This window comes from Artemia franciscana, chromosome 5 (genome assembly GCF_032884065.1).
Source record: "Artemia franciscana chromosome 5, ASM3288406v1, whole genome shotgun sequence".
Classification (NCBI taxonomy): Eukaryota; Metazoa; Arthropoda; class Branchiopoda; order Anostraca; family Artemiidae; genus Artemia; species Artemia franciscana.
In genome coordinates, this window is record NC_088867.1 from 55,530,690 (window position 1) to 55,558,227 (window position 27,538).

The window sequence follows — 27,538 nt, forward strand, 5'->3', positions numbered from 1 at the left end:
GAGCTCTTGGCTCTTCCGACCTCGTCCAAATGAGCTCTTGGCTCTTCCGACCTCGTACCATATGAGCTCTCGGCTCTTCCGACCTCGTCACAAGTGCCATATGAGCTCTTAGCTCTTGTTATGCTTATCAACTTGTTGGAAACGTTTCTCAGCCTACCAATCCGGTCGTTTGAACTTTGGTCGCTTCAAATTTTGCCGTTTTAACAACAATCACATAGTTTTGGCTTAGAGGCCTTGGTCCCCCGTGGGGGGCACACCTTATCCATAGGGTGCTAATATAAACTGAGTAATTAAGTCCTCCATAGCTCTTAAAAGAAAACGAAGGAAGCCCAGAAAAAAACAATACAAGAAAACCCAAAAATGTTTACATTTTTGAAAACGTGTTTAGTTACTATCAGTTATAATCTGTAATAGTTTCATTACTATTCCGTTACTAACGTATTTGGTGGCTATCGAAATAAAATTTGGATTATATCCGTATCTTTTTTAATTTTCTTAAATGCCCTCAGTTTAGTTCAAGCTGAGTTTGTGGTTTACGTTACCAAACCTGGATCATATAAATATAAGCTCATCACAACTTTGCCTATCTTATTTTTACCTTTATTATTTTAACCAATATATTTTACTTCATTAATGTATAAGTACCAGTGGGCCAAACTTCGCACGGTGAAAAAAAAGACAGTTTTTCAAGTCTTTTTCGAAAAACAACTTGAATTTAATTTTATTCCTGTAGAAAGCAAAACCATTAGGGTATTTGAATTATGGAAATTTGGACCTAATTCACACGAAACATGCTTTCTAAAATTAATTAGGGCCCTTAATTAATTTTTCTAAAATTGTGAACTATCTTGATCGTTGTTTCACACCAGAAAACAAACAATTATCTTGTCCTATGGTGGTGCAATGGGTTTGATCTCAGCTTGGTAATACGGGACCCAGCGTTCGATCTCAGTTGTAGGAACACTTGCTAGGACTTGGAATTCATTTCTGGTGATGAGATTAAATTAAAAAAACCTAATTTTTTTAGCTGAAAGTAAGGAGCGACATTAAAACTTAAAACGAACAGAAATTACTCCGTATATGAAATGGGTTGTCCCCTCCGCAATCCCTCGCTCTTTACGCTAAAGCTTTTAATTGTTTTAAAAAATAGAATTGTGGCAAAGAGTCAAACTTTAGCGTAAAGAGCGTCTCTGTACGCTCTTTACATGCAAAAGCGTCTCTGTACTAGTCCAAAGAAGATGAAGGAGACAAATATCTTATTATGAACATTTTTTTTAAAGAACAATATTCAGTAAAGTTAATGATCAGTAAAGGAAATAGAATGTTTGCGATTTTGAATGAGATAGTGTTTATAATGCAGAGAGAATTAAATCATGCAAGCTTTAGCTTTAAATGTTTCTGAAAGAATAGAAGGAATTAGAAGCAAACATTTTTATTATGTCTGGAATTCAAGTTTCTTGGAGAAAACCAGAAGCCAGAACCCATTCTCAAATATTTATTCCCTAAAGAAAGGAGTTGTATGCTAATCAACTATTTCACTGATGATGCTGTCAGTAATTTAAATGTTAACTTAAAATATTTTGCTTTTCTAGACAAAGCGACCGTCATGTTACGAGGCAACTTTAAGAATTCAAAGGGCTGACGTTAGTGATGCAAGACAATTTACATTGCTCGTGGAAAACGAAAAAGGGGTAGATTCCGTTTCAGTGAGTCTGCGTGTAATTGGTGAGTGTACCCTATGACTTATTTCTAAAGTGCCATTGCATCAAAATAATTCATTTTTTCACCTCTGGAGTCATCCTTATTCAAAAATTAAATAAAAAACAAGTTTTTTCATCTAAAAATAAGGAGCAACATTAAAACTTAAAATGAACAGAAATTGTTGTATCTATGAGCGGATTGCTCCCTCCTCAGTGCCTTGCTCTTTATGCTAAATTTTGACTTTTGTTCTAATTATTTAAGAATGACTCCTGATACACAATGACCGTTTAATTAAAATAATGAGCCTTTTACAAATGCAAAAACAATTTAGTGTAAAGGGTGAGGTACTGAGGAGGGAGCAACCCCCTCATATACGTAATTATTTCGATTCGCCTTAAGTTTTATTGTTACTCCTTACTTTCAGTTGAAAAAAATTATTTTTTCTTTAATTTGATTTCTGATAGCTTTTAATTAATGCTGGGAAATTCAGTTCCCCTCCCATCAATTATTCCCTTCCCCAACGAAAACTCCTCTTTGACTAGATCCTCCAACTTAAGCAACCCCACCAGACCCCCCCCGAAAATATCTTTGTACTTCCGAATAGCCAATAGTATATATAAGCAATGGAAAAAGTTCATATCTTGCAGCCCTCCCCCCCAGGGACTGTGGGAGGTCAAGTCATCTTCACAAATATAATTATTAGATCTTTCGACCATGTTGAAGACAATGGCTGTCACACAATTTTTATCAGATAGTTTTGAATAAAAAGGGGGTGAGAAGAGGGATAGCTGCCCTCCAATATTTTGTTCACTTAAAAAAGAACACTAGAACTTTTGATTTAAGATCTAATGACCTCTCTTCCAATCTTCTGGGATTACTGGTTTGATCTCATCAACCCTTGGAAAAAACAAAACAAAAAAAGCACACATCCGTGATCTTGCTTCTGACAAAAAGTCAAAATTCCACATTTTTGTATATATAAATATATAATATATATATATATATATATATATATATATATATATATAAAACTTTTTTTGTTATTTATTACAAGCAGGAACATGCTTCTCCCCTTAGTGTTAAGTTTATTTCCATCCATGTGGAAATATAGCTCTAAATCCATGTGGAAAAAATGCTCTAGTAAAAAAGTATTGTTGGCACTTTTCTTTGGATAGATATTTAAGTTTTTATTTTTTTTTAAGTTTTGTAGGGAAGACTTTATGAATTTTAATTTTAATCAGCCAAATGAGCCAGAAATCAACCTATTTTCCATCCGAAGACTATCACACTTTTTATCATGGAGTTATCATACTTGAGTATACGGAGATGAAATTTTATTTTTGTACCTTTACTAGAAATTACATTAGAGCATGTACCGTATGAGAAAAGAACTTAAAACAGTATAATACGCTTCTTCATTTTCAAATATATATATATATATATATATATATATATATATATATATATATATATATATATATATATATATATATATATATATATATATATATATATATACATATATGTATATATATATATATATACAATATATATATATATATATATATATATATATATATATATATATATATATATATATATATATATATATATATATATATATATATATATATATATATACTTAAAATCTAAATTTAAACCTACATATAAAATATAAGATAACCGAAAAATATGAAACACAAAAATATAACTTACACATAAACGAAATATAAAAAAAAGAACAATCTATATACATATAAACTTACCCTTGATTCTTTATTTTCAGAACCTGTATCAATGACAGCTGTAATTGGAGTGATTATTGGTTGTCTTGTGTTCTTAGTACTTGTGACACTTTGCCTCTTATACGCTTTTAGAACGGAGCGATGGTGCTTCAAACGTAAGTTTTCGCTTCTGTTTTCTTAGCCATAAATTAATAGCAATTAATACAATCCTTTTAATTACAATCAAAGTTGGTTGTGATGTGTAAAATTGATTAATTATAAACTACAATTAATCAGATAGAGACGCCGGAACTTGTTTTTTCTCACAATTTTCTCTATTCTTTTTTCTAAGTCTCTAGAAAGTGCTTCAAAGCCCCTTGGAATAAATTTCTTTAGTAGGCATCATATTATAAAACTATTCATTAAAATGCAAATAGAAAGTAAAAATGCTTTAAATACCCTGGGTTTGAGAATTTTATTATTTTTTTCTATTGATTTATTTCACTGTGTTATTTATAGTGTAATCTGTTATATTTTTAGTGTGTAAATTCACAAGTTAATACTAAAAATAAGATTTATGAAAATTTTTGACCTTTTGAAGCCTATTCAATCAGAAAAATGGGAAGGTTTAGACCAATACTATACAAATTATCCGAGTGTCCCAGGCAAGGCCATAAATTAAAACAGCATAATAAGCTTCTTCATTTTCATATATATATATATATATATATATATATATATATATATATATATATATATATATATATGTATATATATATATATATGACTATATATATATATAGGCATCAAATATATATATATATATATATATATATATATATATATATATATATATGTGTAGGCTATATATATATATCATGAAAAGAGAAATCACCAATGCTACAGCACAAACACAGAAGGAGACAGAAGGAGAAAAGGAAGACTGTTTTCCTAAATTAGTGATTAATATAGACCAGCACTTGAATGAGGCCTTAACCCTACTCATCCATACAATCACATAGGTCAAACAGCATAGCCACACACAATCAACCATAAAGAATAATCCATGGACAGGCAGTCATGTCGTCAATAAGTATAAGTCGTCATTTACCAAACAATTGAAAAAATAATATAGACAAATAATTCAGAGGCAACACCCAACATAAGGGCTCATCAGGAGAATACACTGGCCTATATAGGGTTTCGCCACTCTAAATTCTCTACCCAGCACAGTGTTGTGGCTACCACAGAATATCCATGGCATCCCCGCGTCAGGTATCACCCCCAAAATACATGCCTATGAAAAAAAAAAAAAAACAGCAAATGTAAAACAACCAAGTAAAACCAAAACAAGCTTATCCTGTTAATATATATATATATATATATATATATATATATATATATATATATATATATATATATATATATATATATATATATATATATATATATATATATATATATATATATATATATGATGCGTTTTTATATATAAAAACGCATCAAAATGTGTATACATTTTGTTACGTTTTTACAAGTCGAACAAACATTTCAAAGGGGGGGGGGCAAACTTTCTTCCCCATGGATACGCCCTTGGTCCTAAGTCAAAAATATTTTCTAGTGAATGAGTTTTTGTACGTTTTCAGAGTTCAGGGCACAAGAATATGGTTTATAATATTTATTGTTAAGAAGACTAAGTTACTTTAATTGACCAGTGGTATTGGTATTAATTGGTAGTGGTAGTGGTAGTGGTAGTGGTATTAATTGACCATGGTCGGTTTTAGTAGCGTGGCACCATGGATGCTGCCACAAAAAAACAGGTTTCCTCTCCGTCTGCTTTATTTTTGGATAAATTTATATTTTTTGTTTTTACTTTATTGCAAATCTTTTGATACATTTTATTTAATATAAACTTTGAATCTCATGTTTTTATTTAAAATTTTACTAAAAATAGTATATATTATTAAGAAACCTAGGTATTAACATATTCTTTACTGGTTGACTGGATTGTAAAATTGTTTCTAGTAAACCATGATTGAATAATACCAAAACCTTGAAAGGATGAAGGGAAGTGGGGGCTGGAAAAAGTTGTAAAGAAGGGGGTGTATATTTGAAGAATGTGTTTCAAATAAAAATAGTCGTATTGTCCCAAAGTATTAGTAAATGTTGAACTCCTTGTCATTAAACCGTTTACGGCAATGAATAGTAAGTAAAGAGCTATCCGTGTAAATAGGAACCAAAGCTGCATAAACCAAGGACGTACACACGAAGCTTCAGCCCATATCTACATAATTAAACTAACCAACTTAGCTTGCTCTACAAATTTTCTCAAGTATTCATGAATATCCCTACTTCTGAGAGTATTTTAATCTTAGAACATCCTTGAAGTCATTCTCTTTGAACTGATCCCTCCACTTGGAAGGAAATATAAATTGTATCTATTTAAATCAGAAGAAAGCTCCCTTTAGGGGTTTTCTATCTGTTTCAATCCTATTTGAAATATTGAATTTTCTGGTTGTCTAACTTTACAATTTTCTAGCTAAGCCATGTTGCTCCCCAATTTCACGTACTTTTAACCCCAATTCCTGTTTTACTTCAATTATTCATGCAAGATTTAACTTTGGACATTTTCGAAGGAATATTAGAAATGAAAAGCTAACCTTTTTAATAATTCTTGAACTTAACTTTCCTCTGGGAAAAATATAGAAATAAAAAATATACATGAATTTTTTTATGCGTAATTCCACAGTAGTGAAGATTTGCATGTCATGTTTAAAAAATCATCTTGTAGCTTCCCAGTTTGGCGTTATATTATACCCAATTCGCGATACACCTGTTATTCATACAAGACTTAGCGTTAGACATTCCCTAAGTAAAAGAGAAATAAGAAGCTTTCTTTTTCTTCTTTTTCTTGGGGAAACACAAAAGCAAAGATGCAAAATCATTTTTTTGGAATATTTACTTATTTGACTTATTCTTTATTTATTACTATTACTTATTTACTTATTTTGTTAATTGAATATTCTTTGAATATTTACTAAAAAGCAATCGTGATTGACACATTTCCTTGCCGTGCTAATGCATGTTCATAGTTGGAAGGGCTGTTTCACTTTTATCAGATTGAAACACATCGATGCTGTCATGCCTTAGTTCCTAGCTGACATTTTCACACTGATATAATTCCTCCAAAAAGTTTTCTAGGCTGTGCTCAAAGGGAGAATTAGCAAAGTAGTATGGGTTCAATCATACATCGACCCCCCCCCCCCCCCTGATCTACATTGCACTTCGGATGTAAGCGGAAGTAACCAAATATCAAATACGACCTATTAACGTGACAGCAACAATCAGCGAAAAAAAATTGGTAAATAAAATCGGAGTAGGAAAACGCAGGTATCTCCAATGCAGGCATCTTTTTTATTCTCCAAGTTCGTTGCATTAGAATAGATCCTCCAAAAATTGCAAACTATTATTTTTATAATAGACCTACTTAGACTTAGATCCACCGAAGCCTTGTAACGTATAAGGCAGCAACGGTTGACTTCCACGTCGGACGATCCTGAGCCAGAGACCACAGCTCATTGAGGGATGATCCCATTACTCTTGCCTCAACTTCAAGGGAACGACAATGGTGAGTTGTTATCTAACACTCATCCGAAGCCCCGGTGGAGTCCAGAATCAAAAGTCATAAGGAAGTCGTCTTTGCCTCACTCGAATCGTTTGCCCCCAGTATTGTCACCTTCTAAATCGAACTTCATTGGTGAGGTTGCTTGGTGAGAACCCTGATCCTGGTGTTGAGTACTGTATCAGCCCAACAAATGGCAATTATTTTTCTCAGGTAATTATTCTAAAATCCATGTAACCTTTATTCTACAAAGCCTTTGTTTCATATTTTATTTTTATTTTATTTATTTATATTTTGTTTTATACTTTCAGAAAAAGGAAACTTCAAGGCAGCTCCTGACATAGAAAGGTAAGATTTTGTTTCTTAATGATCACGATGGTGTCTTTATTGTTCTAAAATCAGCTTAATTGATGTGATATCCCCTTAATTTTCTAACATCTTAAGCGGCTTTCGCAATATATACGTAAGCTACTATACTAAGTGGTTAAGTCGCGTTACGTTCACTGTAACCATTCACGCTTAGACAGGCGCTTTCTCACTAAGCTAACTTAAAGATTCATAAAACTTTTGTGATCACCTTCTCAGTTATCACAGTCATCGAACTATTCAAACATTAAACATGCAGAATAGAGATGGTATAGTCTGATTAAGAGTAAAAAGGCTTTTCAGGAAAAGTTTAGTAATTTATTTTCAAAATTTATTAATAGCTCATCCAGAAATTTTATTGTTTTGCTGCTATTGAACTGTGGCTGTTGACTTTTTCACAGCTTAAAATAAACTGATGTAAAATAATAATATGATTATTTTGTTATTATTTTGTTCGTTTTAAGCTTGATTTGCATATTCAATTTTAGCTGCACTGGTTTTAAGGTTTATTATTCATTATATACCAAAATCATTATTATACCATTATCATCATAATGATAATCATCATAATCACCATTTTCAAGTTCTTAAGCGGCTTTCACAATATATACGTAAGCTACTATACTAAGTGGTTAAGTCGCGTTACGTTCACTGTAACCATTCACGCTTAGACAGGCGCTTTCTCACTAAGCTAACTTAAAGATTCATAAAACTTTTGTGATCACCTTCTCAGTTATCATAGTCATCGAACTATTCAAACATTAAACATGCAGAATAGAGATGGTATAGCCTGATTAATAGTAAAAACGTTTTTCAGGAAAAGCTTAGTAATTTATTTTCAAAATTTATTAATAGCTCATCCAGAAATTTTATTGTTTTGCTGCTATTGAACTGTGGCTGTTGACTTTTTCACAGCTTAAAATAAACTGATGTAAAATAATAATATGATTATTTTGTTATTATTTTGTTCGTTTTAAGCTTGATTTGCATATTCAATTTTAGCTGCACTGGTTTTAAGGTTTATTATTCATTATATACCAAAATCATTATTATACCATTATCATCATAATGATAATCATCATAATCACCATTTTCAAGTGCTTAAGCGGCTTTCGCAATATATACGTAAGCTACTAAGTGGTTAAGTCGCGTTACGTTCACTGTAACCATTCACGCTTAGACAGGCGCTTTCACACTAAGCTAACTTAAAGATTCATAAAACTTTTGTGATCACCTTCTCAGTTATAATAGTCATCGAACTATTCAAACATTAAACATGCAGAATAGAGATGGCATAGTCTGATTAAGAGTAAAAAGGCTTTTCAGGAAAAGTTTAGTAATTTATTTTCAAAATTTATTAATAGCTCATCCAGAAATTTCATTCTTTTGCTGCTATTGAACTGTGGCTGTTGACTTTTTCATAACTTAAAATAAACTGATGTAAAATAATAATATGATTAGAGCTCGAGTCTTTTTAGCACTGCCTACGTTAAGGACAAAATTTGTTCCTCTTGATTGCATAACACAACGTAAACAGGATTGCCACCCGGTGACAAAAAAATTACTAGATTTGAGTGATTTCTGACTGATTTTGTGATTTTTTTCAATAATCTAGTGATTAATTTGCAAATGTAGTGATTTTTTTGTATAGGCAATATAAAACATTTCTAGAAACAGGGATAAATCACCAGGGGTGGCAACTCTGGACACAGAGTCTTAAGCTAAGGTTCTGGAGCGAAGTGTGAAAGAACCACTGGAAAAAACTATATTCTAATATAGTATTAGAATAGGATTATCAAGAAAAAGCTAATAATTGGAGTGATAAACAAAAGAATATTAAAATTATAAATATGAATAATGAAAATTATTTTCTACCTTGATAATTGTTAACAATTTTGCAAAACTCGACAAAAAGTATTGAAGAGCGAAAAATGCTGCTAATTTTTAAACGAAAACCACCAGTGCCATCTAGCCTTTGGGGAGTTTCTTTTGGCCCAAAACTGCTGCAAGCTTGTCTTTCCACGTACTTTGAAACACAGGGAAGGGTAAACAAAGTCGAATTCAATCTTCAGTAGGCTTACCACCTTAAATTTAACTGGGCTGTTTAACTTACCAGGATTGTCACAAGCTATTCTAGACCTAATTGATTAATTATTTCTTACAGACAAATTTTAGCTTTGATCCTGTTACATTTCAGATTAATATTGTCGAACATTCAATCTTTGTTTAAAATTTTCTACTTTTTTTAATGAGGTCGCCAGCCGCTGCACTATAAATTGGTGCTAATTGTTTTGAATCCCAAACTGATGATGTTAAATCTAAACTAAATAGGAGTTTAAATACTTCATAATTTAAATCCAACTGGTTTTCATTGTAGTTTTTGTCATTTTTGCAACTTGAAATCGAATGTAGTTTTAGCAACCATTATGCACAATTAATTCTCTTATATTTACCCTAATTTTTCCTTTTTGCAGTGGTAAAGCAAAACTAGCCAAGAATGGAATACAGCATGGATTTATCAATGGCACGGTAAGTTATTTGATTTATTCAGCTTTTAAATTTTTATTGCTCACCCATTTAAGCCCTTTCCTTTTATGCTGATGGGTCGTATGAGTTCAGCATTGTAATGTGCAAAATGCAAAGATTAAATAAATGCCAGGATCATAATAAATTAAGCGCCAAAGATAGACACCAAGGAAGGAACGAATCACAGAGAAACCAAGAGTTTACTTGTGAAAAATGTTGTGACTGGAAACATTTTCGTTCTTTTTATATGGTTAAAACTTGATTCCAAAGAAGCAATCAGGCTTTCAATTATTATATGCTCATTTTGCTATAAATTTATTTGATGGAATTTCCAAGCTTATCTTAAAATTAATTAGTGTGTTATACACCAGAATAATGTGATTGGCTTAAGAAAATCCGTCAAAAAACAATTAATTCAAATACACTCTTAAAAGTTAACAATAGACAAAAACCTCTCTTTTTCTCTTTAGATAAATCTTTGTGGCATGATATTTATGTAATCGTCACTTTCAATATTTTGGAATGCTAGGGATGGCTTTACTTATTATTTGCGAGCTATTGATACTTTTAGACAACTTATAAAACTTTCATGTTTAATCTTTAGATGATGATTTATTTATCTGAAGAAGCTGTACCGTCTAACTTTCATGACTCAACTTCGCTTTTTCAAAAGCTATGCAATAATATATTCTTCTGTAAGGATTGTCTTGAAAATGTAATACAAAAATATGAAAATTTTATATTTCATATATTTTGATAAATTTGCCTATTTTCCAAAAATAGTGTGAAAAAAAAGTTTGAGAAGCAGGTACAGAATTCAGAAGCTAATGTAAAGAAAACAATGTAACACAGAATGTAATATAAGGTAAGATTTACTCGTAATTAATCAAACATACATTGCACTCATCATACCAACTCCGCAAGGGTTGTAAGTCTGTAAAGAAAGAGGAATCAATCAAGCTCTAAGACTGAATTAATTATTTAAGGATTATCGCATCATTCACAAAAAAAAATAATTGATGGAAGAAAAACAAGCTAAATTTGCTGAATAAAGTATGTAAATAAATAAAATAGATTCCAATCCATCCTACACAAAAAAAGGAAAAGAAAAAATCACGAGACCATTTTTTAAAGGACTGAACTTAAACAGTTTTATAATTGATTCAGAGGATCTAAGACTACTGTGTCCATTCCTAAAGTGAGATTTTCTTAGTGTTACTGAACTCGAAAAAGATACCGAGAAGGAAATACCCTGAGAGTGTGTTAAAAAACATTTCGAATTTTTTAATTCTTTTTTTAATTAAATATATCAACTCGTAATCAACTGCTGAACATTCTTTTTTATGGATAGGTAACGCATCCTTTGGGAAAAGAACGTTTGCTACGGGTATCTACAACTGTTTAGCAAGAATCTGAAGAGATCTTCTCAAGGGTAAAAATTATTGATAAGCATGTTTTTGCAATTCGAAAGCCACAGAAAAAAAAACTTTAACTAAACTTAATAGTTGGGACTTGTCAAAAAATCAAACAGGGGGGGGGGTTGGGTATACATTGCATTAAAGCCTCAAAGAAGAACTGTTGCCAATATCCTCCATCAAATAAGAGTTTGGTACGACGGTTCTGAGATCTAGGAGCGACATTAAAACTAAAACGAACAGAAATTATTCGGTATATGATAGGGGTCGTCCCCTCCTCAACGGCCTGCTCATTAGGCTAAAGTTTGACTCTTCGTCACAGTTCTGCTTTTAAAATAATAAAAAAACTTTAGTGTAAAGAGCAGGGCGTTGAGAAGGGGCAGCCCCTTTCATATACGGAATAATATCTGTTCGTTTTAAGTTTTAATGTCGATCCTTATTTTCAGTAAAAAAAAACCTTGTTTTTTTTATTTGATTATTTGAACCAGCAATAAAAAAAAAAAAAACATTGGCAAATTTTCAGCCATTTTTTAGAAAATCCATGTTTGCTATTCAATTAGGGTTTGGTATATATATTCTCTTTATTTGAGTCGGAGATGTCGATATATTGGACACTTAAATTTTAATCAACAAATTTTTTGGTTCAATCACACTGCTGCACTGACACTTCACTGCAGATGCATTGATATAAATTTAGTTAGGTTGGATATTATGCAGCATGCTATGGTTTGGTCATGCATAATGCTGTTACCCCTCTCTCAAAAAAGTACTTGGTTCTATCCCCCTCCCCTATTCCAATAAAAAATCAAATGACAGTCATGAGAGATATTTTCTTGGGAATAAAGAGCATGGTTAATTTGGACCATTCTTATTCTATCCTTATTTGTTATTTGTTTGACAACCTTATGTTGGTTCAATACAAGTTTTTGGCATAGTGGTATTGCTATGAATGTACTGAGATATTTTTAATTTGGCTGGTATATAATGTTTTGGCTTGGTCGTGCATAGTGTTCTCTCCCTCTCCCATGAAAATGCTTGGCTCTATGCAACCCTGCTCCTATGAAAATTGAAATGACAGCGAGAGATATTTCCTTAGAAATGGAAAGCATTGGCTAATTTTTGCCATTCTTAATTAATGCATGTTTACTATTTATTTAATATTTCAACAAATTGTTCTTTTACTAAAATCCATTTAATGGAGAAAACAATATTAAATAACACAAAGATATTCATCTCCTATTGTTTTTATTGGGGTGTTACTGCTATTAATAACTTGCAATAATTTAGTTTGGTTCGGTAAATACTCTTTTCGATGGCTGTAGTTAAACCTTAAGCTGCATTGACATAGAAATAGTTAAATTTAAGATTAAAATATAAAAATATATAAATGAAATTTCTATTAATACATATAACAAGTTTGTGTAAACAAAAGAATGAAATAAAAATAATCAAATATAAAATAATAAAATTTGCACAAGCATAAAAAACAAACAAGTACAGAAAAATAACCAAAAATTCACCGAATACAAATATACGATAAACGAGCATACAAATATAAGAATAAATATATATTAAATAAAAATAATAAAATCCAGACCTATTAAGCAAACAATAACTGTGTATTGCTTTTACTTATCTGTAAATTTTATTCTCAAAACGGCACCGTATTTTTTTTTAATTATGAGTACTACCATTTCTCGATGTGAAAAAATGATTTAGATAGATCACGACTTTGGGAAAATCCGTTTGTGGCAATAGTTTGGAAGATAAATTTCATATGAAAGACGTCACAAATAATTGTGAATAGTTATGATAAATTTTTCTGAAGTTGAAAGTTTGTGCTAAATATTAAAATTGAAATTAAATTTGATTTTCGATAGTATAGAATAATTTTTCGGTATGAGTATGCAAAAATGTTTCCCGAATAGAAAGAAATGAATTGAAATTTGTTTTGCAAAAGAGAGAGAGGCCTTTCTTTTCACTGAGATAAGCTCGGTTCCCTGGCACTAAGATTAAAAAGCACTTTGAAAGCTAAAGGAAGACGGAATTCAAATAGAACTAAATCACAACATAAAAATTCAATATAAGTAAGTATAAGCTAATTATAAAATAAAAAAGAACAAATAATAGTGAAATAAGTTTTAAACAACAAAAATAAGTAAGCAGAACAATTAAAGAAGCCACAAAATTCATACTGGGTTCTCTTGCATTTACTTTAGCAAAGCTTGACCTTTGGTTTTGCAACTGGTTTGCATAAAGTTGTTTTTCAGTATGGTTTTTGGTTTATTTTTAAGTTTTCCACATTGCATGATTTGGCCTAATTTATGTTTTCTAGTCCAATTCCTAGACTTTCCAGCCATTTACAGAATAGATGGAAGGGGCTACCAATGGGCTATCTAATCGTGGGTTTTAGCTTTTAATTTTTTTTAAAGAACTGGGACAGGAGCACTAATGGGGGGGGGAGCGCCACAGATTTCGAAAATATATTTATTTTGTCTTCATTAAAAATACTGAAAAATAATCCTTGCCCATTCCCTTCATTTTTGTGAAATGGCATCCCTGTACTGGAGCTTATTTTTTACGGGTAAATTAATCTAAAAATTATAAAAGTAAATATTATTGGATTCCTTAGAACCATTTTCGGGACGTGGTTGGGTCAATGTTGGTATTACCTGAACAATTGTTTTGGGTCATGAAACTATTGTTAATAGATGCATTTTGACTTTTGGAACATCTTTTCTCTCTTGCAAAACTACCGCAAACTCACCGTTATGGAGTTATTATATATTTGCACATTAGGGGGGGGGGGTAAAGCAAAGCATATGTTAAATAAAGCAATGGCTAGTTTACGTATTTAATATATGCTATGCTTTACCCCCACCCCTCTAATGTGCAAATATATAGCCCAAATTTGTTTCTAAAGTATTACAGATTCGCGATTTCAAATATCCGATCAACGAAAACGGAAGTGATTGCAATTCTATATGTATAAATACAAGAATATTTGGGCCGGAATAACTCCATAACGGTGTGTTTGCGGTAGTTTTGCAAGAGAGAAAAGATGTTCCAAAAGTCAAAATGCATCTATTAACAATAGTTTGATGACCCAAAACAATCGTTCAGGTAATAGCAACATTGACCCGTGGTTGTAGTTCCCATATCCCTGAAATTGGCGACTATGCTTTTCTTACTCCATATAACAGTTTATTTCCTCAAATCTTCTTTTGTTCTATCCATCCAATCATTCATTTTGATTCTACTGTGATTTTCTATCTTCATTGTAATTTTTTTGCTCATTTTATACCCGTTTTGATTTTTTGATTTTGTCTTATCTAAAACTTGTCTATTTTTCTTTTGTATGAGGTTGTTCTTTTAGTTGGATTCTATCTTCTTTTATATTTGTATAGAGTTATTTATTTACAGCTTTTATGATCATTTTATCATTACTACGTATTTTATTCTTCTCTTAAACTTGTTTTATTTTTGCTTTTATTTCAAGTATACATTGATTTTAAGATTATGCTCCTTTCATTTTATTTTTATTGTTCTGCTGCACATATTTTATTTCAACTAATTTATTGCTTTACTTTATTACATGCTTAATTTCATATTTTGTAATCATTCTAAACTCGATCAGGCCTTTACAATTTATTTCTTAACTATTAGTGGACACGGAAATACATCCAGTATTATAAATACTTTTTCTGCCATCTCTTTATAAATCATAAAACTAATTGGTAGCGCTGTCACCAAGCATAACAAAAGTGTTTCAAATTAAAGAAAGGTCGAAATGTTTATGAAAACATGATTTTATAAATAGCATGGCAACATAGATATTTTGTAAAGAGCTTAAATATAGCTCATTCCTCATATACATAAATTTAGTGATCAAAGGATTAGTTTACATGAAAAACTAATTTACTTTAATAAAAAAAAAAAAAAAAAAAATCGAAAAAAATATGTAGTGGGGTGGCAGTGACAAGGTTCAAAACTATAAAATTATATAATTTTTATTTTGTACTCGTGTACTTGCTTTTAAACGGTAAAAATAGTAAAAAAAAGAGACATAGCGTAAATCAGATTATTTTTCTTTTATTTAACTTCTCGTATCTATTACAATCCTGCAGAAAAAAAAGACTAAAATAGATTAGCAAAGCCAAATTATAACGTGACAAAATCCAAGGATATTAGATGGTTTTTTAAAGGGAAAACATAGACATAAGAATAATAATATAGAAATAATAGGAAAAATGATTCAGAAAGTCGTCAGTGTCGGAAAAAGAAAATATATAGAATAACTAAAAGATGAAGAATTAAAAATGCTTCTATCTAAAAAATGTAAACAAATATTCATAAAGTAAAGCGACAAAGTGGAAAAACATGAAAGTGTAAAATTATTATTATTTTTTAATTAAATAATTGAAACTTAGTTACTTAAACAATTGCAATATACTTTACTTTATCTGAATAATTAGTGATACATCAAATTTATTAGAGTTTCTATTAAACCCTATTTGTCTATTAATTGCTGAAACTAGAAGGATTTATTTTTTAAAAATTATACAAACTTTACAAAATTCGATCTTTGAGATTAAAATAGGAATATTGATTAAAACCTAATGGTAAACTTTTTTTCACCTCTCTGGTTTCTTTTCCTTCCATAATACTCTTTGCAATAGGACTGTTTTAAGTTTCTCAGGCATATAGCGTTAAACTATTCAAGGTAAATATTAAAAATTACCAGGCTTTAAATTTTTTACTTTTTTTACATTTCCATAATATTCAATAAAGCTTTCAAATAGTACCTAAAATAGTACATAACAAGTTATTTCTAAACCTCCTGATAATTCTTATCATTGGTTAGTTTCAGTGTTGGAAATAAGATGTCATGATCTTCACAAAAATTTTGGTGCTTCGGTTATATTACCGATTCTAAGGATATATTGGTAAATAAAATCATGCAAACCTCATTTTTATTTTGAAATTAGAAAAATACCTCAAGCTCACAAATCTCTAATTACAGACTACGAACGTAATTAAAAATATAAAAGTTAGTTTTTTAAAATTAAGTAATAGCTTTTCATAAATTTTTTTGTATTGAAAGCCATCACCTGAAAAATCACACTCCAATTCTTTTTTCAGGTCTATTCAGGTCACTACGCTTGACGTTTAAATTGAAAATACCTCTTTTTAAATCTTTCAAACAATAGATACTACAGCCCTTTTGTTCCCCTTGAAGGGGTACCAGTATTCATTTTGTTCCTTGATATTTTCTTTCAACCTGTGTTGGATACTAAAGTGGGAAACTTGAAGCTTGTGGCCTGGTTGAAATAAGATTGTTGGGAAACTATTGTTTCTTGGCGTCCTCGATCTCTAACTATTGTCATTCGCCTTTTTTTTCTTAGGAAAATAAATCCTGTCTCTGACATTTTATTAACTTGCTCCAATTTTTTTGTAAGAAATCTGTTCTTATTGATAATTGAGAACTATTGTTAATTACTTGTTTGCACACATTTATTATTTTTTAACAAATATAAAGTGAAATTGAATTACATATGATATAATAAATGTTTTAAGTACCAAGGACATTTAAAATGCCTCTTGAGCCTGTTGTTTATGCCTGAAAACCCTAAGTTTTTACGATTGTTCATTCGGTTGTGCGATAATTATAAAAATTCATAGGGTACTACCACTTTTCGTCTGTGTTGCCACGTTGAACTGTAAAAAACAACTGAAATTAATTAATTAGATTTGACAACATTTTTGTATGTATAAATTCAAACAATAACAATCTTTTGATTCCTAAAGGTTTAAAGAAAAGAAAGAAAATCTTCAAAGACAAGCTATATCTTCTCAAGCTGTTTTTTACATTTGTTTTTAGCTTATTTTTTGCTAATTTTTCACCCAGTTTTTTTTTTAATTTCATTCCATTCTTCATTCGGTCATTCGATACAGCCAAAAACTATATAACTGCCTGTGGAGATCTTTTTTTTAATAATAATTGAATTGCACTGTCCTAACTTTTGAGATATATATAGCTGTGAAAGCTCAAACTCAACCAAATCAAACAATCAGGTTCCGAATTTAATGTCCATGGAGATTCAAAATAATTTTTTATCTTAATTACAACATTAAAAGGGGAGGTGCATGATACTATGAATATTTTATTTTATGATTAATGCACCCGTTTCAAAATTTTCATTTTAAAAATTCCAGCGGTAGAAAAAAAAGGCAATATAGATGGGTTAAAAAGCAGGGTAATATTTGCATCAGATGGGGAGTGAGAAAAAGACTTTACAATTGCCTAAGAAATTTATGAACAGCACATTTTATGAATTCCATGACAATCTTTAAAAATCATGAAACATCTTGGGTTAACAAAACCCATAGCCCAACGCTTAAGAAATAAAGCGAATGAATACCTTTCCTAAAAAAAAGATAAAAAAAATACTGCAATGGGCTTGAAAAAAAAAGGAAAAAGGAAAAAGAAAAAAAGGAAAAGGAAAAGGAAAAAGAAGCAAAAGGAAGGAAAAATTAAGGAAAAAGAAGTCTTGTTTGATAATAACTCTTTTTGCTAATATTGCTGGAATAGTGCTGAATTGAATTTCTGACATTTTATCAAGAAGCCATTTTATAAAGAAGCCATGTGTAACTAAGGACAGCTATGTTTGTATTCGCCCGTTCTTCAAAGTGGACTGCCTCTGTATAATCTTGTTCAAGTCAATGGAATCGGTGAGGTGTTCCTCACTCACCAACAATATAAAGAATCTAGTCAAAAATAAACCATGGTAGTTCTCAGCAAATTCTCAACAAACTAGAGTTTGCTAGATGTTCTTTCGGCTGCAGCAACTGCAACAGGTGCTGTCACAGTCAATTTGCAAAGGCTATTGGCTTGCATAAGCTGGTGTTGCCGGCAATTTCCTTCACTTAAGACTTCTCTGATTTAAGCAGAGCCGTGGCAAAATTGAAACAGATTTTCAAGCTCTACTTGAAAAGCAGTTGAATCTGGAGATCTTTCTTGGTTAAAAAAAAATGTTGTTGCCCCCTTTTTTTTAAAGGAGGCTTGGATCAAAATGGCCACAAATTGACAAGGCAAGCCTTAAAATTATCTACGATCATTGTAGTCAACCTTTCAAGCAGGATTCTAAAATGTTATACATTGAAATCTTGGCTTGACTCTAAGCTCTACTGTCAAAACGAGATGGTTCAAGTCGCCGACAAAAGTGTCTGACGAAATCTGCCTCTGGATAAACTTCTCTTATTTGGCGAATACTTTGACACCGTCAATGAAACTGATCATTTCATCTTTCAACATTCTTTCGGAGAGTTTCTTCATAACTTCAAGTATCTCGACTACGTCGAAGATGCTGATTTCCTATTCTTCAAATTTTTCTGTTTCTATCCTAATATTGCATATGTTTTTTTTTTCAGAAAGATGAGGCAAACAATATATTTAAAGTTTAGAATCTATTTCAGAAGCCGGATAGTTAGTGCCTCTGACTTTGCACCGGTGTTCTTTATCTGTTCTGTTTGGTAAATGCCTGAAACCATTTCTTCAAACTAAGTAACTACTGCTTGTATGGTTTCAGTCCTTTCAGTTTACCGAGTTCATGATAAGTTTCAGATGTTAAAACTTTTTTAAATCGAAAAGAGTTTTCCTTTAAGAGTGGCAAAATACTTTGTCGATGAAGAGAAGAAGACGTATACATCGCTAGGGATGTTGAAAAGCTCAAATATTCAAAGAGATGAATCGCCGCTGTGTTCTATAATATGTTTAGTCTGTGGGCCAGACAGGGAATACAGGGAATAAGGCAGTCAAGAAGTTCAAACATTTCGTGCCGAGCTCCATTAAATAGATCAGACATTGCTCTTGCATTGTTATAAGACTGGAAAGCTCGTTTATCCAGAGGAATTCTTCTCCTTGACAATGTTCTTATTATAATTTCTGGCATGCCCTGCCCGGTATCGTCATTGTCCTCTTTAACATAAAATAGTCTCTTTGTAAGTGTCTCTTTTAGGCTGGTATTTTGGATTACGAATGCAAGCTTATCAGAGTTTGAAGCGTTGGGTGTAGTATCACAGAATAAAATTCTAAATCCGAAACTTCGTCGAAGATCTTCCCCCAACTTCTGCTGAAAGAAAGTCAATGAGCTCGTTCGGAGGAATTGTGGGTACCCGATGCCCGTTACCCGAGACCCGATTGTGGGTAACCGACCAGCTCTTGATACCCAACATAGACAACACCAATTTACCTATGTAAATTTGTGTAGTCTATGCCGCATATCTCGCTAGAAGTTGAACAATTTGAAAAAGTTGATCAAGCTGCCGTTTTGACCTTCAGTTATCATAAAGTCAATGTCCCTTCTCGCCAGGGTCCATGCAATGTCAAAAAAAGAATTCAACAATTTTCTGTACGTTTCTTCACCTTTTCCTTGCTGCAAAACTTTAGTTCGGGTGCTTTTAGCTAGTAAGAAATCCCCGTGACTGCAGTTATGGACGAAGCTGACGACTTGCTAGTTTTTCTTTCTTCGCCTTTTCTTTGAGAAAAAAAAAAATTAAGAAGTTCAAACAGAAACAACTTAGAAGTTCTTCTTGTAACTTTCGACTGAAGTTCTTCAATGAAATCTGATATTAACTCTTTACATAGCTCAAACACAAAAGATGATGTAGATTGTGTATCCACTAAGATCACACCGTCAGATGTAGGGTATCAGAGAACCCTACTGTAGAGGTTTCAATCTCCTATCTGCAAAAATGTGGAATTTTATATTTTTTGCCAGGAGAAAGATCACGGATGCATGTTTATTTGTTTTGCTTTTGTTTTTTTCCCAGAGGTGGTCGTATCAACCCAATGGTTCTAGAATATTGCGGTAGGGCTCTTTTAACGGAAATTAAAAGTTCTAGTGCCCTTTTTAAGTGACCAAAAAAGATGGAGGACAGCTAGGCCCCCTCCACGCTTATTTTTCCCAAAGTCACCCGATCAAAATTATGAGATAGCCACTTTGCTTAGCATGGTCGAAAAATATAATGACTGTGTCTTTCAGGGTGACTTAATCCCCCACAGTCCCCGGGGGAAGAGCTGCAAGTTATGAACTTTGCCCATTGTTTGCATATATTATTGGTTATTGGGAAGTATAAAGACGTTTTCAGGGGTGATTTTTCCGGTAGTGGGAGGGGAGTCGGGGGTTACGTGGGAGGATTTTTCCATGGAGGAAGTTTTCATGGGGGAATGGACATTGCTATGAAGAGGAGGCCGGTTTTCCCATCATTATTTAAAAAACGATCAGAAATTAATTGAAAAAACAAGTTTTTCAACTGAATGTAAGAAACAACATCAAAAATTAAAACGAACAGAAACTATTACGTATATGAGGGGGTTTGCCCCCTAGTCAATATTTCGTTCTTTACGCTAATTTTTTTTTTAGTATTTTCATCAGGGCTATTTATTCTAAATAAACGACTTCTGTGATTAAGGGGTCATTCTTGAGGAATTACAACAAAATTTGAACTTTAGCGTAAAGAGTGAGGTATTGACTAGGGGGCGAACCGTGTAATATACATGATAAAAATATACGAATATAGAAGTTCGTTACGTAAGATAATTCTTAATTTACGTATGTTTATTACTAATAAAAACGTTCGTAAATAAAATTAGAGGTTCTAGCGTCCTTTTTAAGTAACCAAAGAATTGGAGGGTAGATCGGTCCCTTCCCCCACCCTTTTTTCTCAAAGTCGTGATTCTCTCAATTTTGATTCTCTCAATTTTCAAGAATTCTCTCAAAATTGAGACTAAAAAAAACTGAGCTCTCAAAATTTCGAGAAAGCCATTTAGCAAACAAAAAAAAAAATTTAAATTAATATGCAAATCTCGTTTTTGCTTTGAGGCCGGGACAGCCCCTTTCATACGCGGAATAATTTCTCATCGGTTTAAGTTTTAATGTTTCTCCATACTTTTAGTTAAAAAACTTTTTTTTAATTCCATACAAGGAAGCTATTACACTGTGTGCAGAAAAAAGGCATTATCGCTGCCCAAAAGTGTCATTTCCTTGTAGATATATATATTTTTTTTTCAATTTTGTAGTAATCAGAATATCATCATAGAATATCATAATAAGTGTTTTATTGTTTATAAAGTAGAGTTGTGATAACGAATTTCAGTTCGTTTTAAGTTTTAATGTCGTTCCTTACTTGCAGTTAAAAAAACTAGTTTGTATTTAATATATGATAGGACAACAGAGTTCTTCTGATGTATGTTTCCTATTTGTATTCTTTACAAAGGAGCAATAACATATTTTTTTCGTTTATTGCGCTACTATTCATAATAAAATTCCTTTCTTTTATTTCTTTCTTATGGTAGCATGCGTTTCATTCAAGCATTTTGTTTATGAAAAAAGAGGCTCTCTATGAACTGTAATGTTGACTTTTATTTTATTGCCTCTTGTAATGTTCCCTAGGTTTATTTCCATAAGAAAAGATCAGAGACATTTTTTCTCCGCTTCTTCATGAATTTGTTAAGGCTTTTGTTAATTTGGAAAAGACGAAAATGATTGTCAAACATGGATTGAAGTAGTGACTATTTAGGTGAATTAAGCTGTTGAGACTATTTTTCTTCCTGGAGGAGATTTCTCTCACAAAAGAACTCAAAAGTAGAATTAATCTTCAAAATCAATTTTCAGTTAACTTTGTACTAAGAGCATAGAGGGTAAGGGTAAGCTGCGTTTGGACCACTATCAGAATACGGAAAGTTTGTCGATTTTTTTTTTATTATTTAGTAAATGCAACAGTAGTTTACATGAATATAGTACTAGACATTTGGGTGACCTTGTGGTAAAGCATAGGCATCGAATAAGATTTACTATTGACCATTTGGGACCGGGTTTTTGGCATCCACTTTTGGGGAGTATTAAGGCATTTCTACACCAATTTAAGAACACATTGAATAAGTATTTTTGGTAGGGAAGAAGGAGGAACCATTGTTATTTTGGCCTTTTTTTAAATGAAAGAGCATTATATTTTATTATAGATATTATAGATTTTCATTTTTTTTAAATTTAGGGATATTTATGGTTGTAACCATTCGTCTTAGAGCTTTATAATAAAGTATATAAATAATTTATCTTAAAAAGGTATTGCATATTCTAGTATCCTATTTGCTCTTGTATCCTGAAATTATATAGCTATTATATAACTTAATTAAATATTATATATTATATAATATGTTTTATAACAATAATAAGCTATTATGTACTTTATAATATAATAATATTATATATATTAATAGTGCAACCAGATTTGTTATAATGATACGTATAAATATAACATTATGCTAATTATTATAATAATAATTGTATTAATTAAATCACTGGTGAAACTGGCATTGCGCTCTTTTTCGTCAGTAAAGCGATTTATTAACTAAGGCCTTCCTCTTAAATAATTTTAAACTAAATTCTTCATTAAAGAAATAATTTTAAACGTGGATCTTCATTTTATCTTTGAATCCACATTAAGAGAGCTTTAATAAAAATTGCAAGTTTTGTATCCGGCTTTTCTTCTAGGATTAAAAAACAAATGACAGAAATATAATGAATGTGTAAAAACAATAGTCGATATAAAATGATTTTTTTTCCTTTTTTCTAAGTTTTTCTCTGAACTTGTTTCTAATTTTTTTTTTACCAAGCTTACGAGTCCTCTGCTTTGTTGTTAACCTCACCTAAACCCCTCCTTTCTTGAAAATAAATGACAAATACATAAAGTAAAATATAGTGGGGGCTGTCTAAAACCATACAAGGACATTACAATCCGTTGGACGACCACTTGTTAAATGGTCAATTAAGCTCAATTGTTATTTTTAAATGAGTCTTGCTTTTAATTTATGGCTTATGGTTTTTAATAAATTTTTATAGCAAGTACTTTCATTTATAACTTTCTTTTATTATAACTTAAGTGTCTAAGCTTAACTTCTATAAGATTTGCCAAAGTGTCAGCTTGCCAAACGAGATGGAGCAGAATTCTTCCCACTGATTGCGTTTCGTAGCTTATCCCTTTGATGAGTTTAAAATAGCTGCATTAGATTTATTACAAAGAGTTTATTGCTAAATAGAATAGAAATAAAGATTTTGGTAAATTCATCAACATAAGAGACTTTAAAAAGTAACCAAATTATTTGCTAATAACAGAAATTTGAGTCTTACTAGCCGACTGGTTGGTACACTGAACTCACAATCTTGTGTCCATGTGGGTAGAGCTCCGAGTCCTGGGTTGCCGGCTAATTGGTTTGGAATGGGGGTCAGGGGTGTAAGCTGTATGGATTTAGTCAGTGTCAATCAAGTTATAAATGGGTTTTCTGGAGAAATCTGCGGAAATTACCCGGAAATTATCGCATTGCCTACCCCTAACCACATATACCCCTCCCGGCCGATGGCAGAGAATCAGGTTTACGGTACCTGTGTTGTGCAAATTATTACATGCAGATTAAAAATAAAAGACACTTGAGTAGGTATCTAATTCCCACTTCCTTTTTTGTAAATGATACGTATGTGACTGAAGCGTCTACTTAGCTAGAAAAAACTCTAATAGCAATCAAACCATTGACGAATCATCGACAATTCACTGATAATTCTGTTATTCTCCTTTATAATTCTTTAAAATACTGCTTGTTGCAATACTTTGTCAGAGGTGCAATATTTCATAAAGATTGCGGTGGGAGGTGGTGGTATGGTGTGATCTAAAACTTTACTTCATCATCCCATCCCAGAATACTCCTGTCACTTTTGCAAATGTAAGGGGAATCATGGGCCCTTATTGTACACCCTTAACACACTCCAGTTTGAATGTATTACATGCAATTGAACTACGAAGCTGGTATTGTTTAGTTTTGTGTAATATGGTACCGTAAAAATCTCTTCAGTAATAAAGAAGTGTCTTCAAGTAATATAAAATAATGAGAGAAATTTTAGAAATACTGTACTGTCCTACCCTAATGTAAATCCTACCAGTCCCAAAACAAAGCATTATCAATTTCAGGCTATTCGTAAACTAAGGAACATGAATTGCATCTAAATTTGCTAATATTTCAGGTTTTCATAGAATTTTCTAGAGTTTATTCTACCTTAGACTTATAATGATTTTTCATTGCAGAACGACTTGAGATTCAACGACCTTCAGCTGCCAAGGGCTAGTAATAATGGTTCAATGAGAGCGAAGAGAGGTGAAAAAGGAGCTAAGCTTTCTAATTTAGAAAGTTTTTCAAAGCTTTCTAGTTCAGTGTTAAATTCCCCGTCTTCTCGGCCAGATATCACTAATGTGTCATTCCCTCCAATGATTACTATTACTAGTAAGATGGACGTATAGTGAAAGTTTCTTTTCTATTTAATTTCTTGTGAATGATCATCGAGTGATTTGTAATGTTGGTTTATGTTGGTCAATGTTGGTCCACTCTCCTTTAAGGGTTATGTCTAGGTGGGGGGAGGGGGGGCAATGAGTTTCTCCTTGTGTTCAATAGTAACGCCCGTGATAAAAAAAATATTGAAATTACGATAAATTCGGTTTTTTTTAATTCCAAAAACATAAAAATTAATTCTGGAAACATCTGTTAAATTTTAATTTCAAGTTTAAAGCTAATTTTGAATATTGAGAGTTCGGGGGTTTGATAAAATCTATTTTTTCTTACTTCGAAAAGTTGTACTTATATTGCTACAGAATTGGCAAGTCAAATCCTTAACTTTGCGTTTATTTTTAGCTTAAAACTTCTAAAGCAGGTATGTTCAAATGAAATTGGTGAGAGGGGACACAGCCTTCAAAAACTAGAATTCATAATTTTTATATAAAATATGGGGCACTATATGATAAACGATAACATACGCAAAAGAAGGGAGATTATGTTTCCAAATTCCTTCTCCCTGTGCGTTTTTACTTGCTCTATGGGGATAAAACCTTAACACGAGACCCTCAGTGGTAAATTTAAAGAATTAAGTCCTATGTATTGCGTATTATATTAATTTTGAATAGTTAAGTGTTACGTGTATTTTGTGTATCAGTCAGGGTTTGTCCTATCTGAATATAGACTGGAAATAGAATATACTCTGAATGTAGACTTGAATGAATTTAATATTCTATTTTTTGTACGTTTTTTACTCTCTGTGATTTGTTTTGCTACTGATTAAGAATCTTGCTTTATATGCATTGTTTACTATTCATATTTCTTATGTGAGTTTGTTTTGTTTTTTTTTTCTTAGTGTTTCTGTACCTTTTAAGTCTCCTTTAGTTTCAAAAATATAAAGGCATAGAGAAAACACCAGATTGAAGACATTCAAATAAATATATTAGTGTAACTCCCCCTAACAGAGCTAGGCTCTATCCATACTGTAAAAAAGCGAATTACATACATTACAACAGAACTCAATGAAATTTTAAACGAATTTTCCTAGATCGGCCTAATCTTTAAAAGTATCAAGGACAATAAAACATTCCCTCCCTGGACCTGTCTTAGATCTACTCATACCTTAAAACTACGGTTTTTGTGTAGGTCTTGTTTTGGTTGTTGCAAAGCTATGAGGTTTTCGAGGCAGCACCATATTTTCGTCAGTATTTTGACGTTGAAAAGTGAAACAAACAAGGAAAAGTAATTAGTTAAGTTTGACAATACCTTTTGTCCGTAAAAATTCAAAAATTAACAGTTTGCTGATACCCAATGACAACTAAACCTTTAGAGTGAAGCTACAGCTTCTTAAGCTATTTGTTGTCATACCCAATGACATCTAAACCTTCAGAGTGAAGCTACAGCTTCTTAAGGTATTTGCTGTCATTCCCAATGAAATCTAAACCTTCAGACTGAAGCTACAGATTCTGAAGCTCTTTGTTGTCATACCCAATGACAACTAAACCTTTAGAGTGAAGCTACAGCTTCTTAAGCTATTTGTTGTCATACCCAATGACATCTAAACCTTCAGAGTGAAGCTACAGCTTCTTAAGGTATTTGCTGTCATTCCCAATGAAATCTAAACCTTCAGAGTGAAGCTACAGCTTCTTAAGCTATTTGTTGCCATACCCAATGACAACTAAACCTTTAGAGTGAGGCTACAGCTTCTTAAACTATTTGTTGCCTTGCGGTTTTAGCTGTTTGATTTGTCTTCAGGTTTTATTTGTTTTTTTTCCCATTTTTTTTTTTGATTGTACAACCGCTACTTCCAAAAAGTGTAAAACTGCATATGGAGGTGCTCTTCATTAAAAGCTGAACTCATAATTTTTCCCTAAATCAAAAGATATCCATAGTCGTATATACAAAATGTACAGTGAGGTAGGGTTATATCTTCTTATCTATTTCAAAAAATTTAGGCCAACTTTTTTTTCTATGTTTTGTTTTCCAATAGCCGTAAATATGCTGTTTAGATCCCACTTGAATTTTGTATTCTATTTTTTAAGCCTAGTCATGTAAAAAAAAATATTGATGTGTATAGATCTCAATGAATTACTTGATTTTTTTGTCAACTTTCTTTTGTATATAACTTTTGTATTGCAATAAAATGACGTTTGACATGGAAAACATTATCATGTTGCAGCATTTAGGCTGTAAAAGAAATTAGGGTAGAGTTATTGCGTGTAATTGGATTAAAAAAAAAGAATTTTTTTCAATGGAAAGTTAGTTTCTATAAACGGAAGAGAGAATGCATGTAGCCTAACAAATATTGCTTGTAAACACAAAAGGTTAAACTAAATTTTAACATTATAATTGGAATCAACTTTAAATTTAAATATAAAATTAAAATTATATATATATATATATATATATATATATATATATATATATATATATATATATATATATATATATATATATATCAAACAGTTCGTGGTAACGAACTGTCGTAAGGAGCGACCCGGCTCAATAGTAACCAAAACTCTAAAAAATGGAAAAAAAAATTCTATTAAAAAAAAAAGTTTAAAAAAAGCTTTTAAATTTTTAAAAAGTCGAGTTAAGAGAAAGAGTCAAACTTTGGCGTAAAGAGTGAGGCGTTGAGGACGAAAAGCCCCTTTCATATACGGAGTAATTACTGTTCGTTTTAAGTTTTAATGTCGCTCCTTACTTTCATTTGAAAAAAACTTTTTTTTGTTTAATATATTATATATAGATATATATATATATATATATATATATATATATATATATATATATATATATATATATA

At 31.5% G+C, this 27,538-nt stretch overlaps 1 protein-coding gene across 1 annotated transcript in view; it reads left to right on the forward strand.

Moving 5' to 3' along the window:
- The window catches only part of LOC136027771 (hemicentin-1-like), a 72,822-nt gene extending 45,927 nt beyond the window's left edge, over positions 1-26,895 (forward strand). The window contains exons 6-10 of the mRNA XM_065705232.1: positions 1,593-1,725; positions 3,488-3,601; positions 7,359-7,395; positions 9,888-9,942; positions 24,492-26,895. Of these exons, the coding sequence (XP_065561304.1) occupies positions 1,593-1,725; positions 3,488-3,601; positions 7,359-7,395; positions 9,888-9,942; positions 24,492-24,704 (552 nt within the window). The 3' untranslated portion in view covers positions 24,705-26,895. The remainder of the gene's footprint in view (positions 1-1,592; positions 1,726-3,487; positions 3,602-7,358; positions 7,396-9,887; positions 9,943-24,491) is intronic.
- The last annotated feature ends 643 nt before the right edge of the window (positions 26,896-27,538 follow it).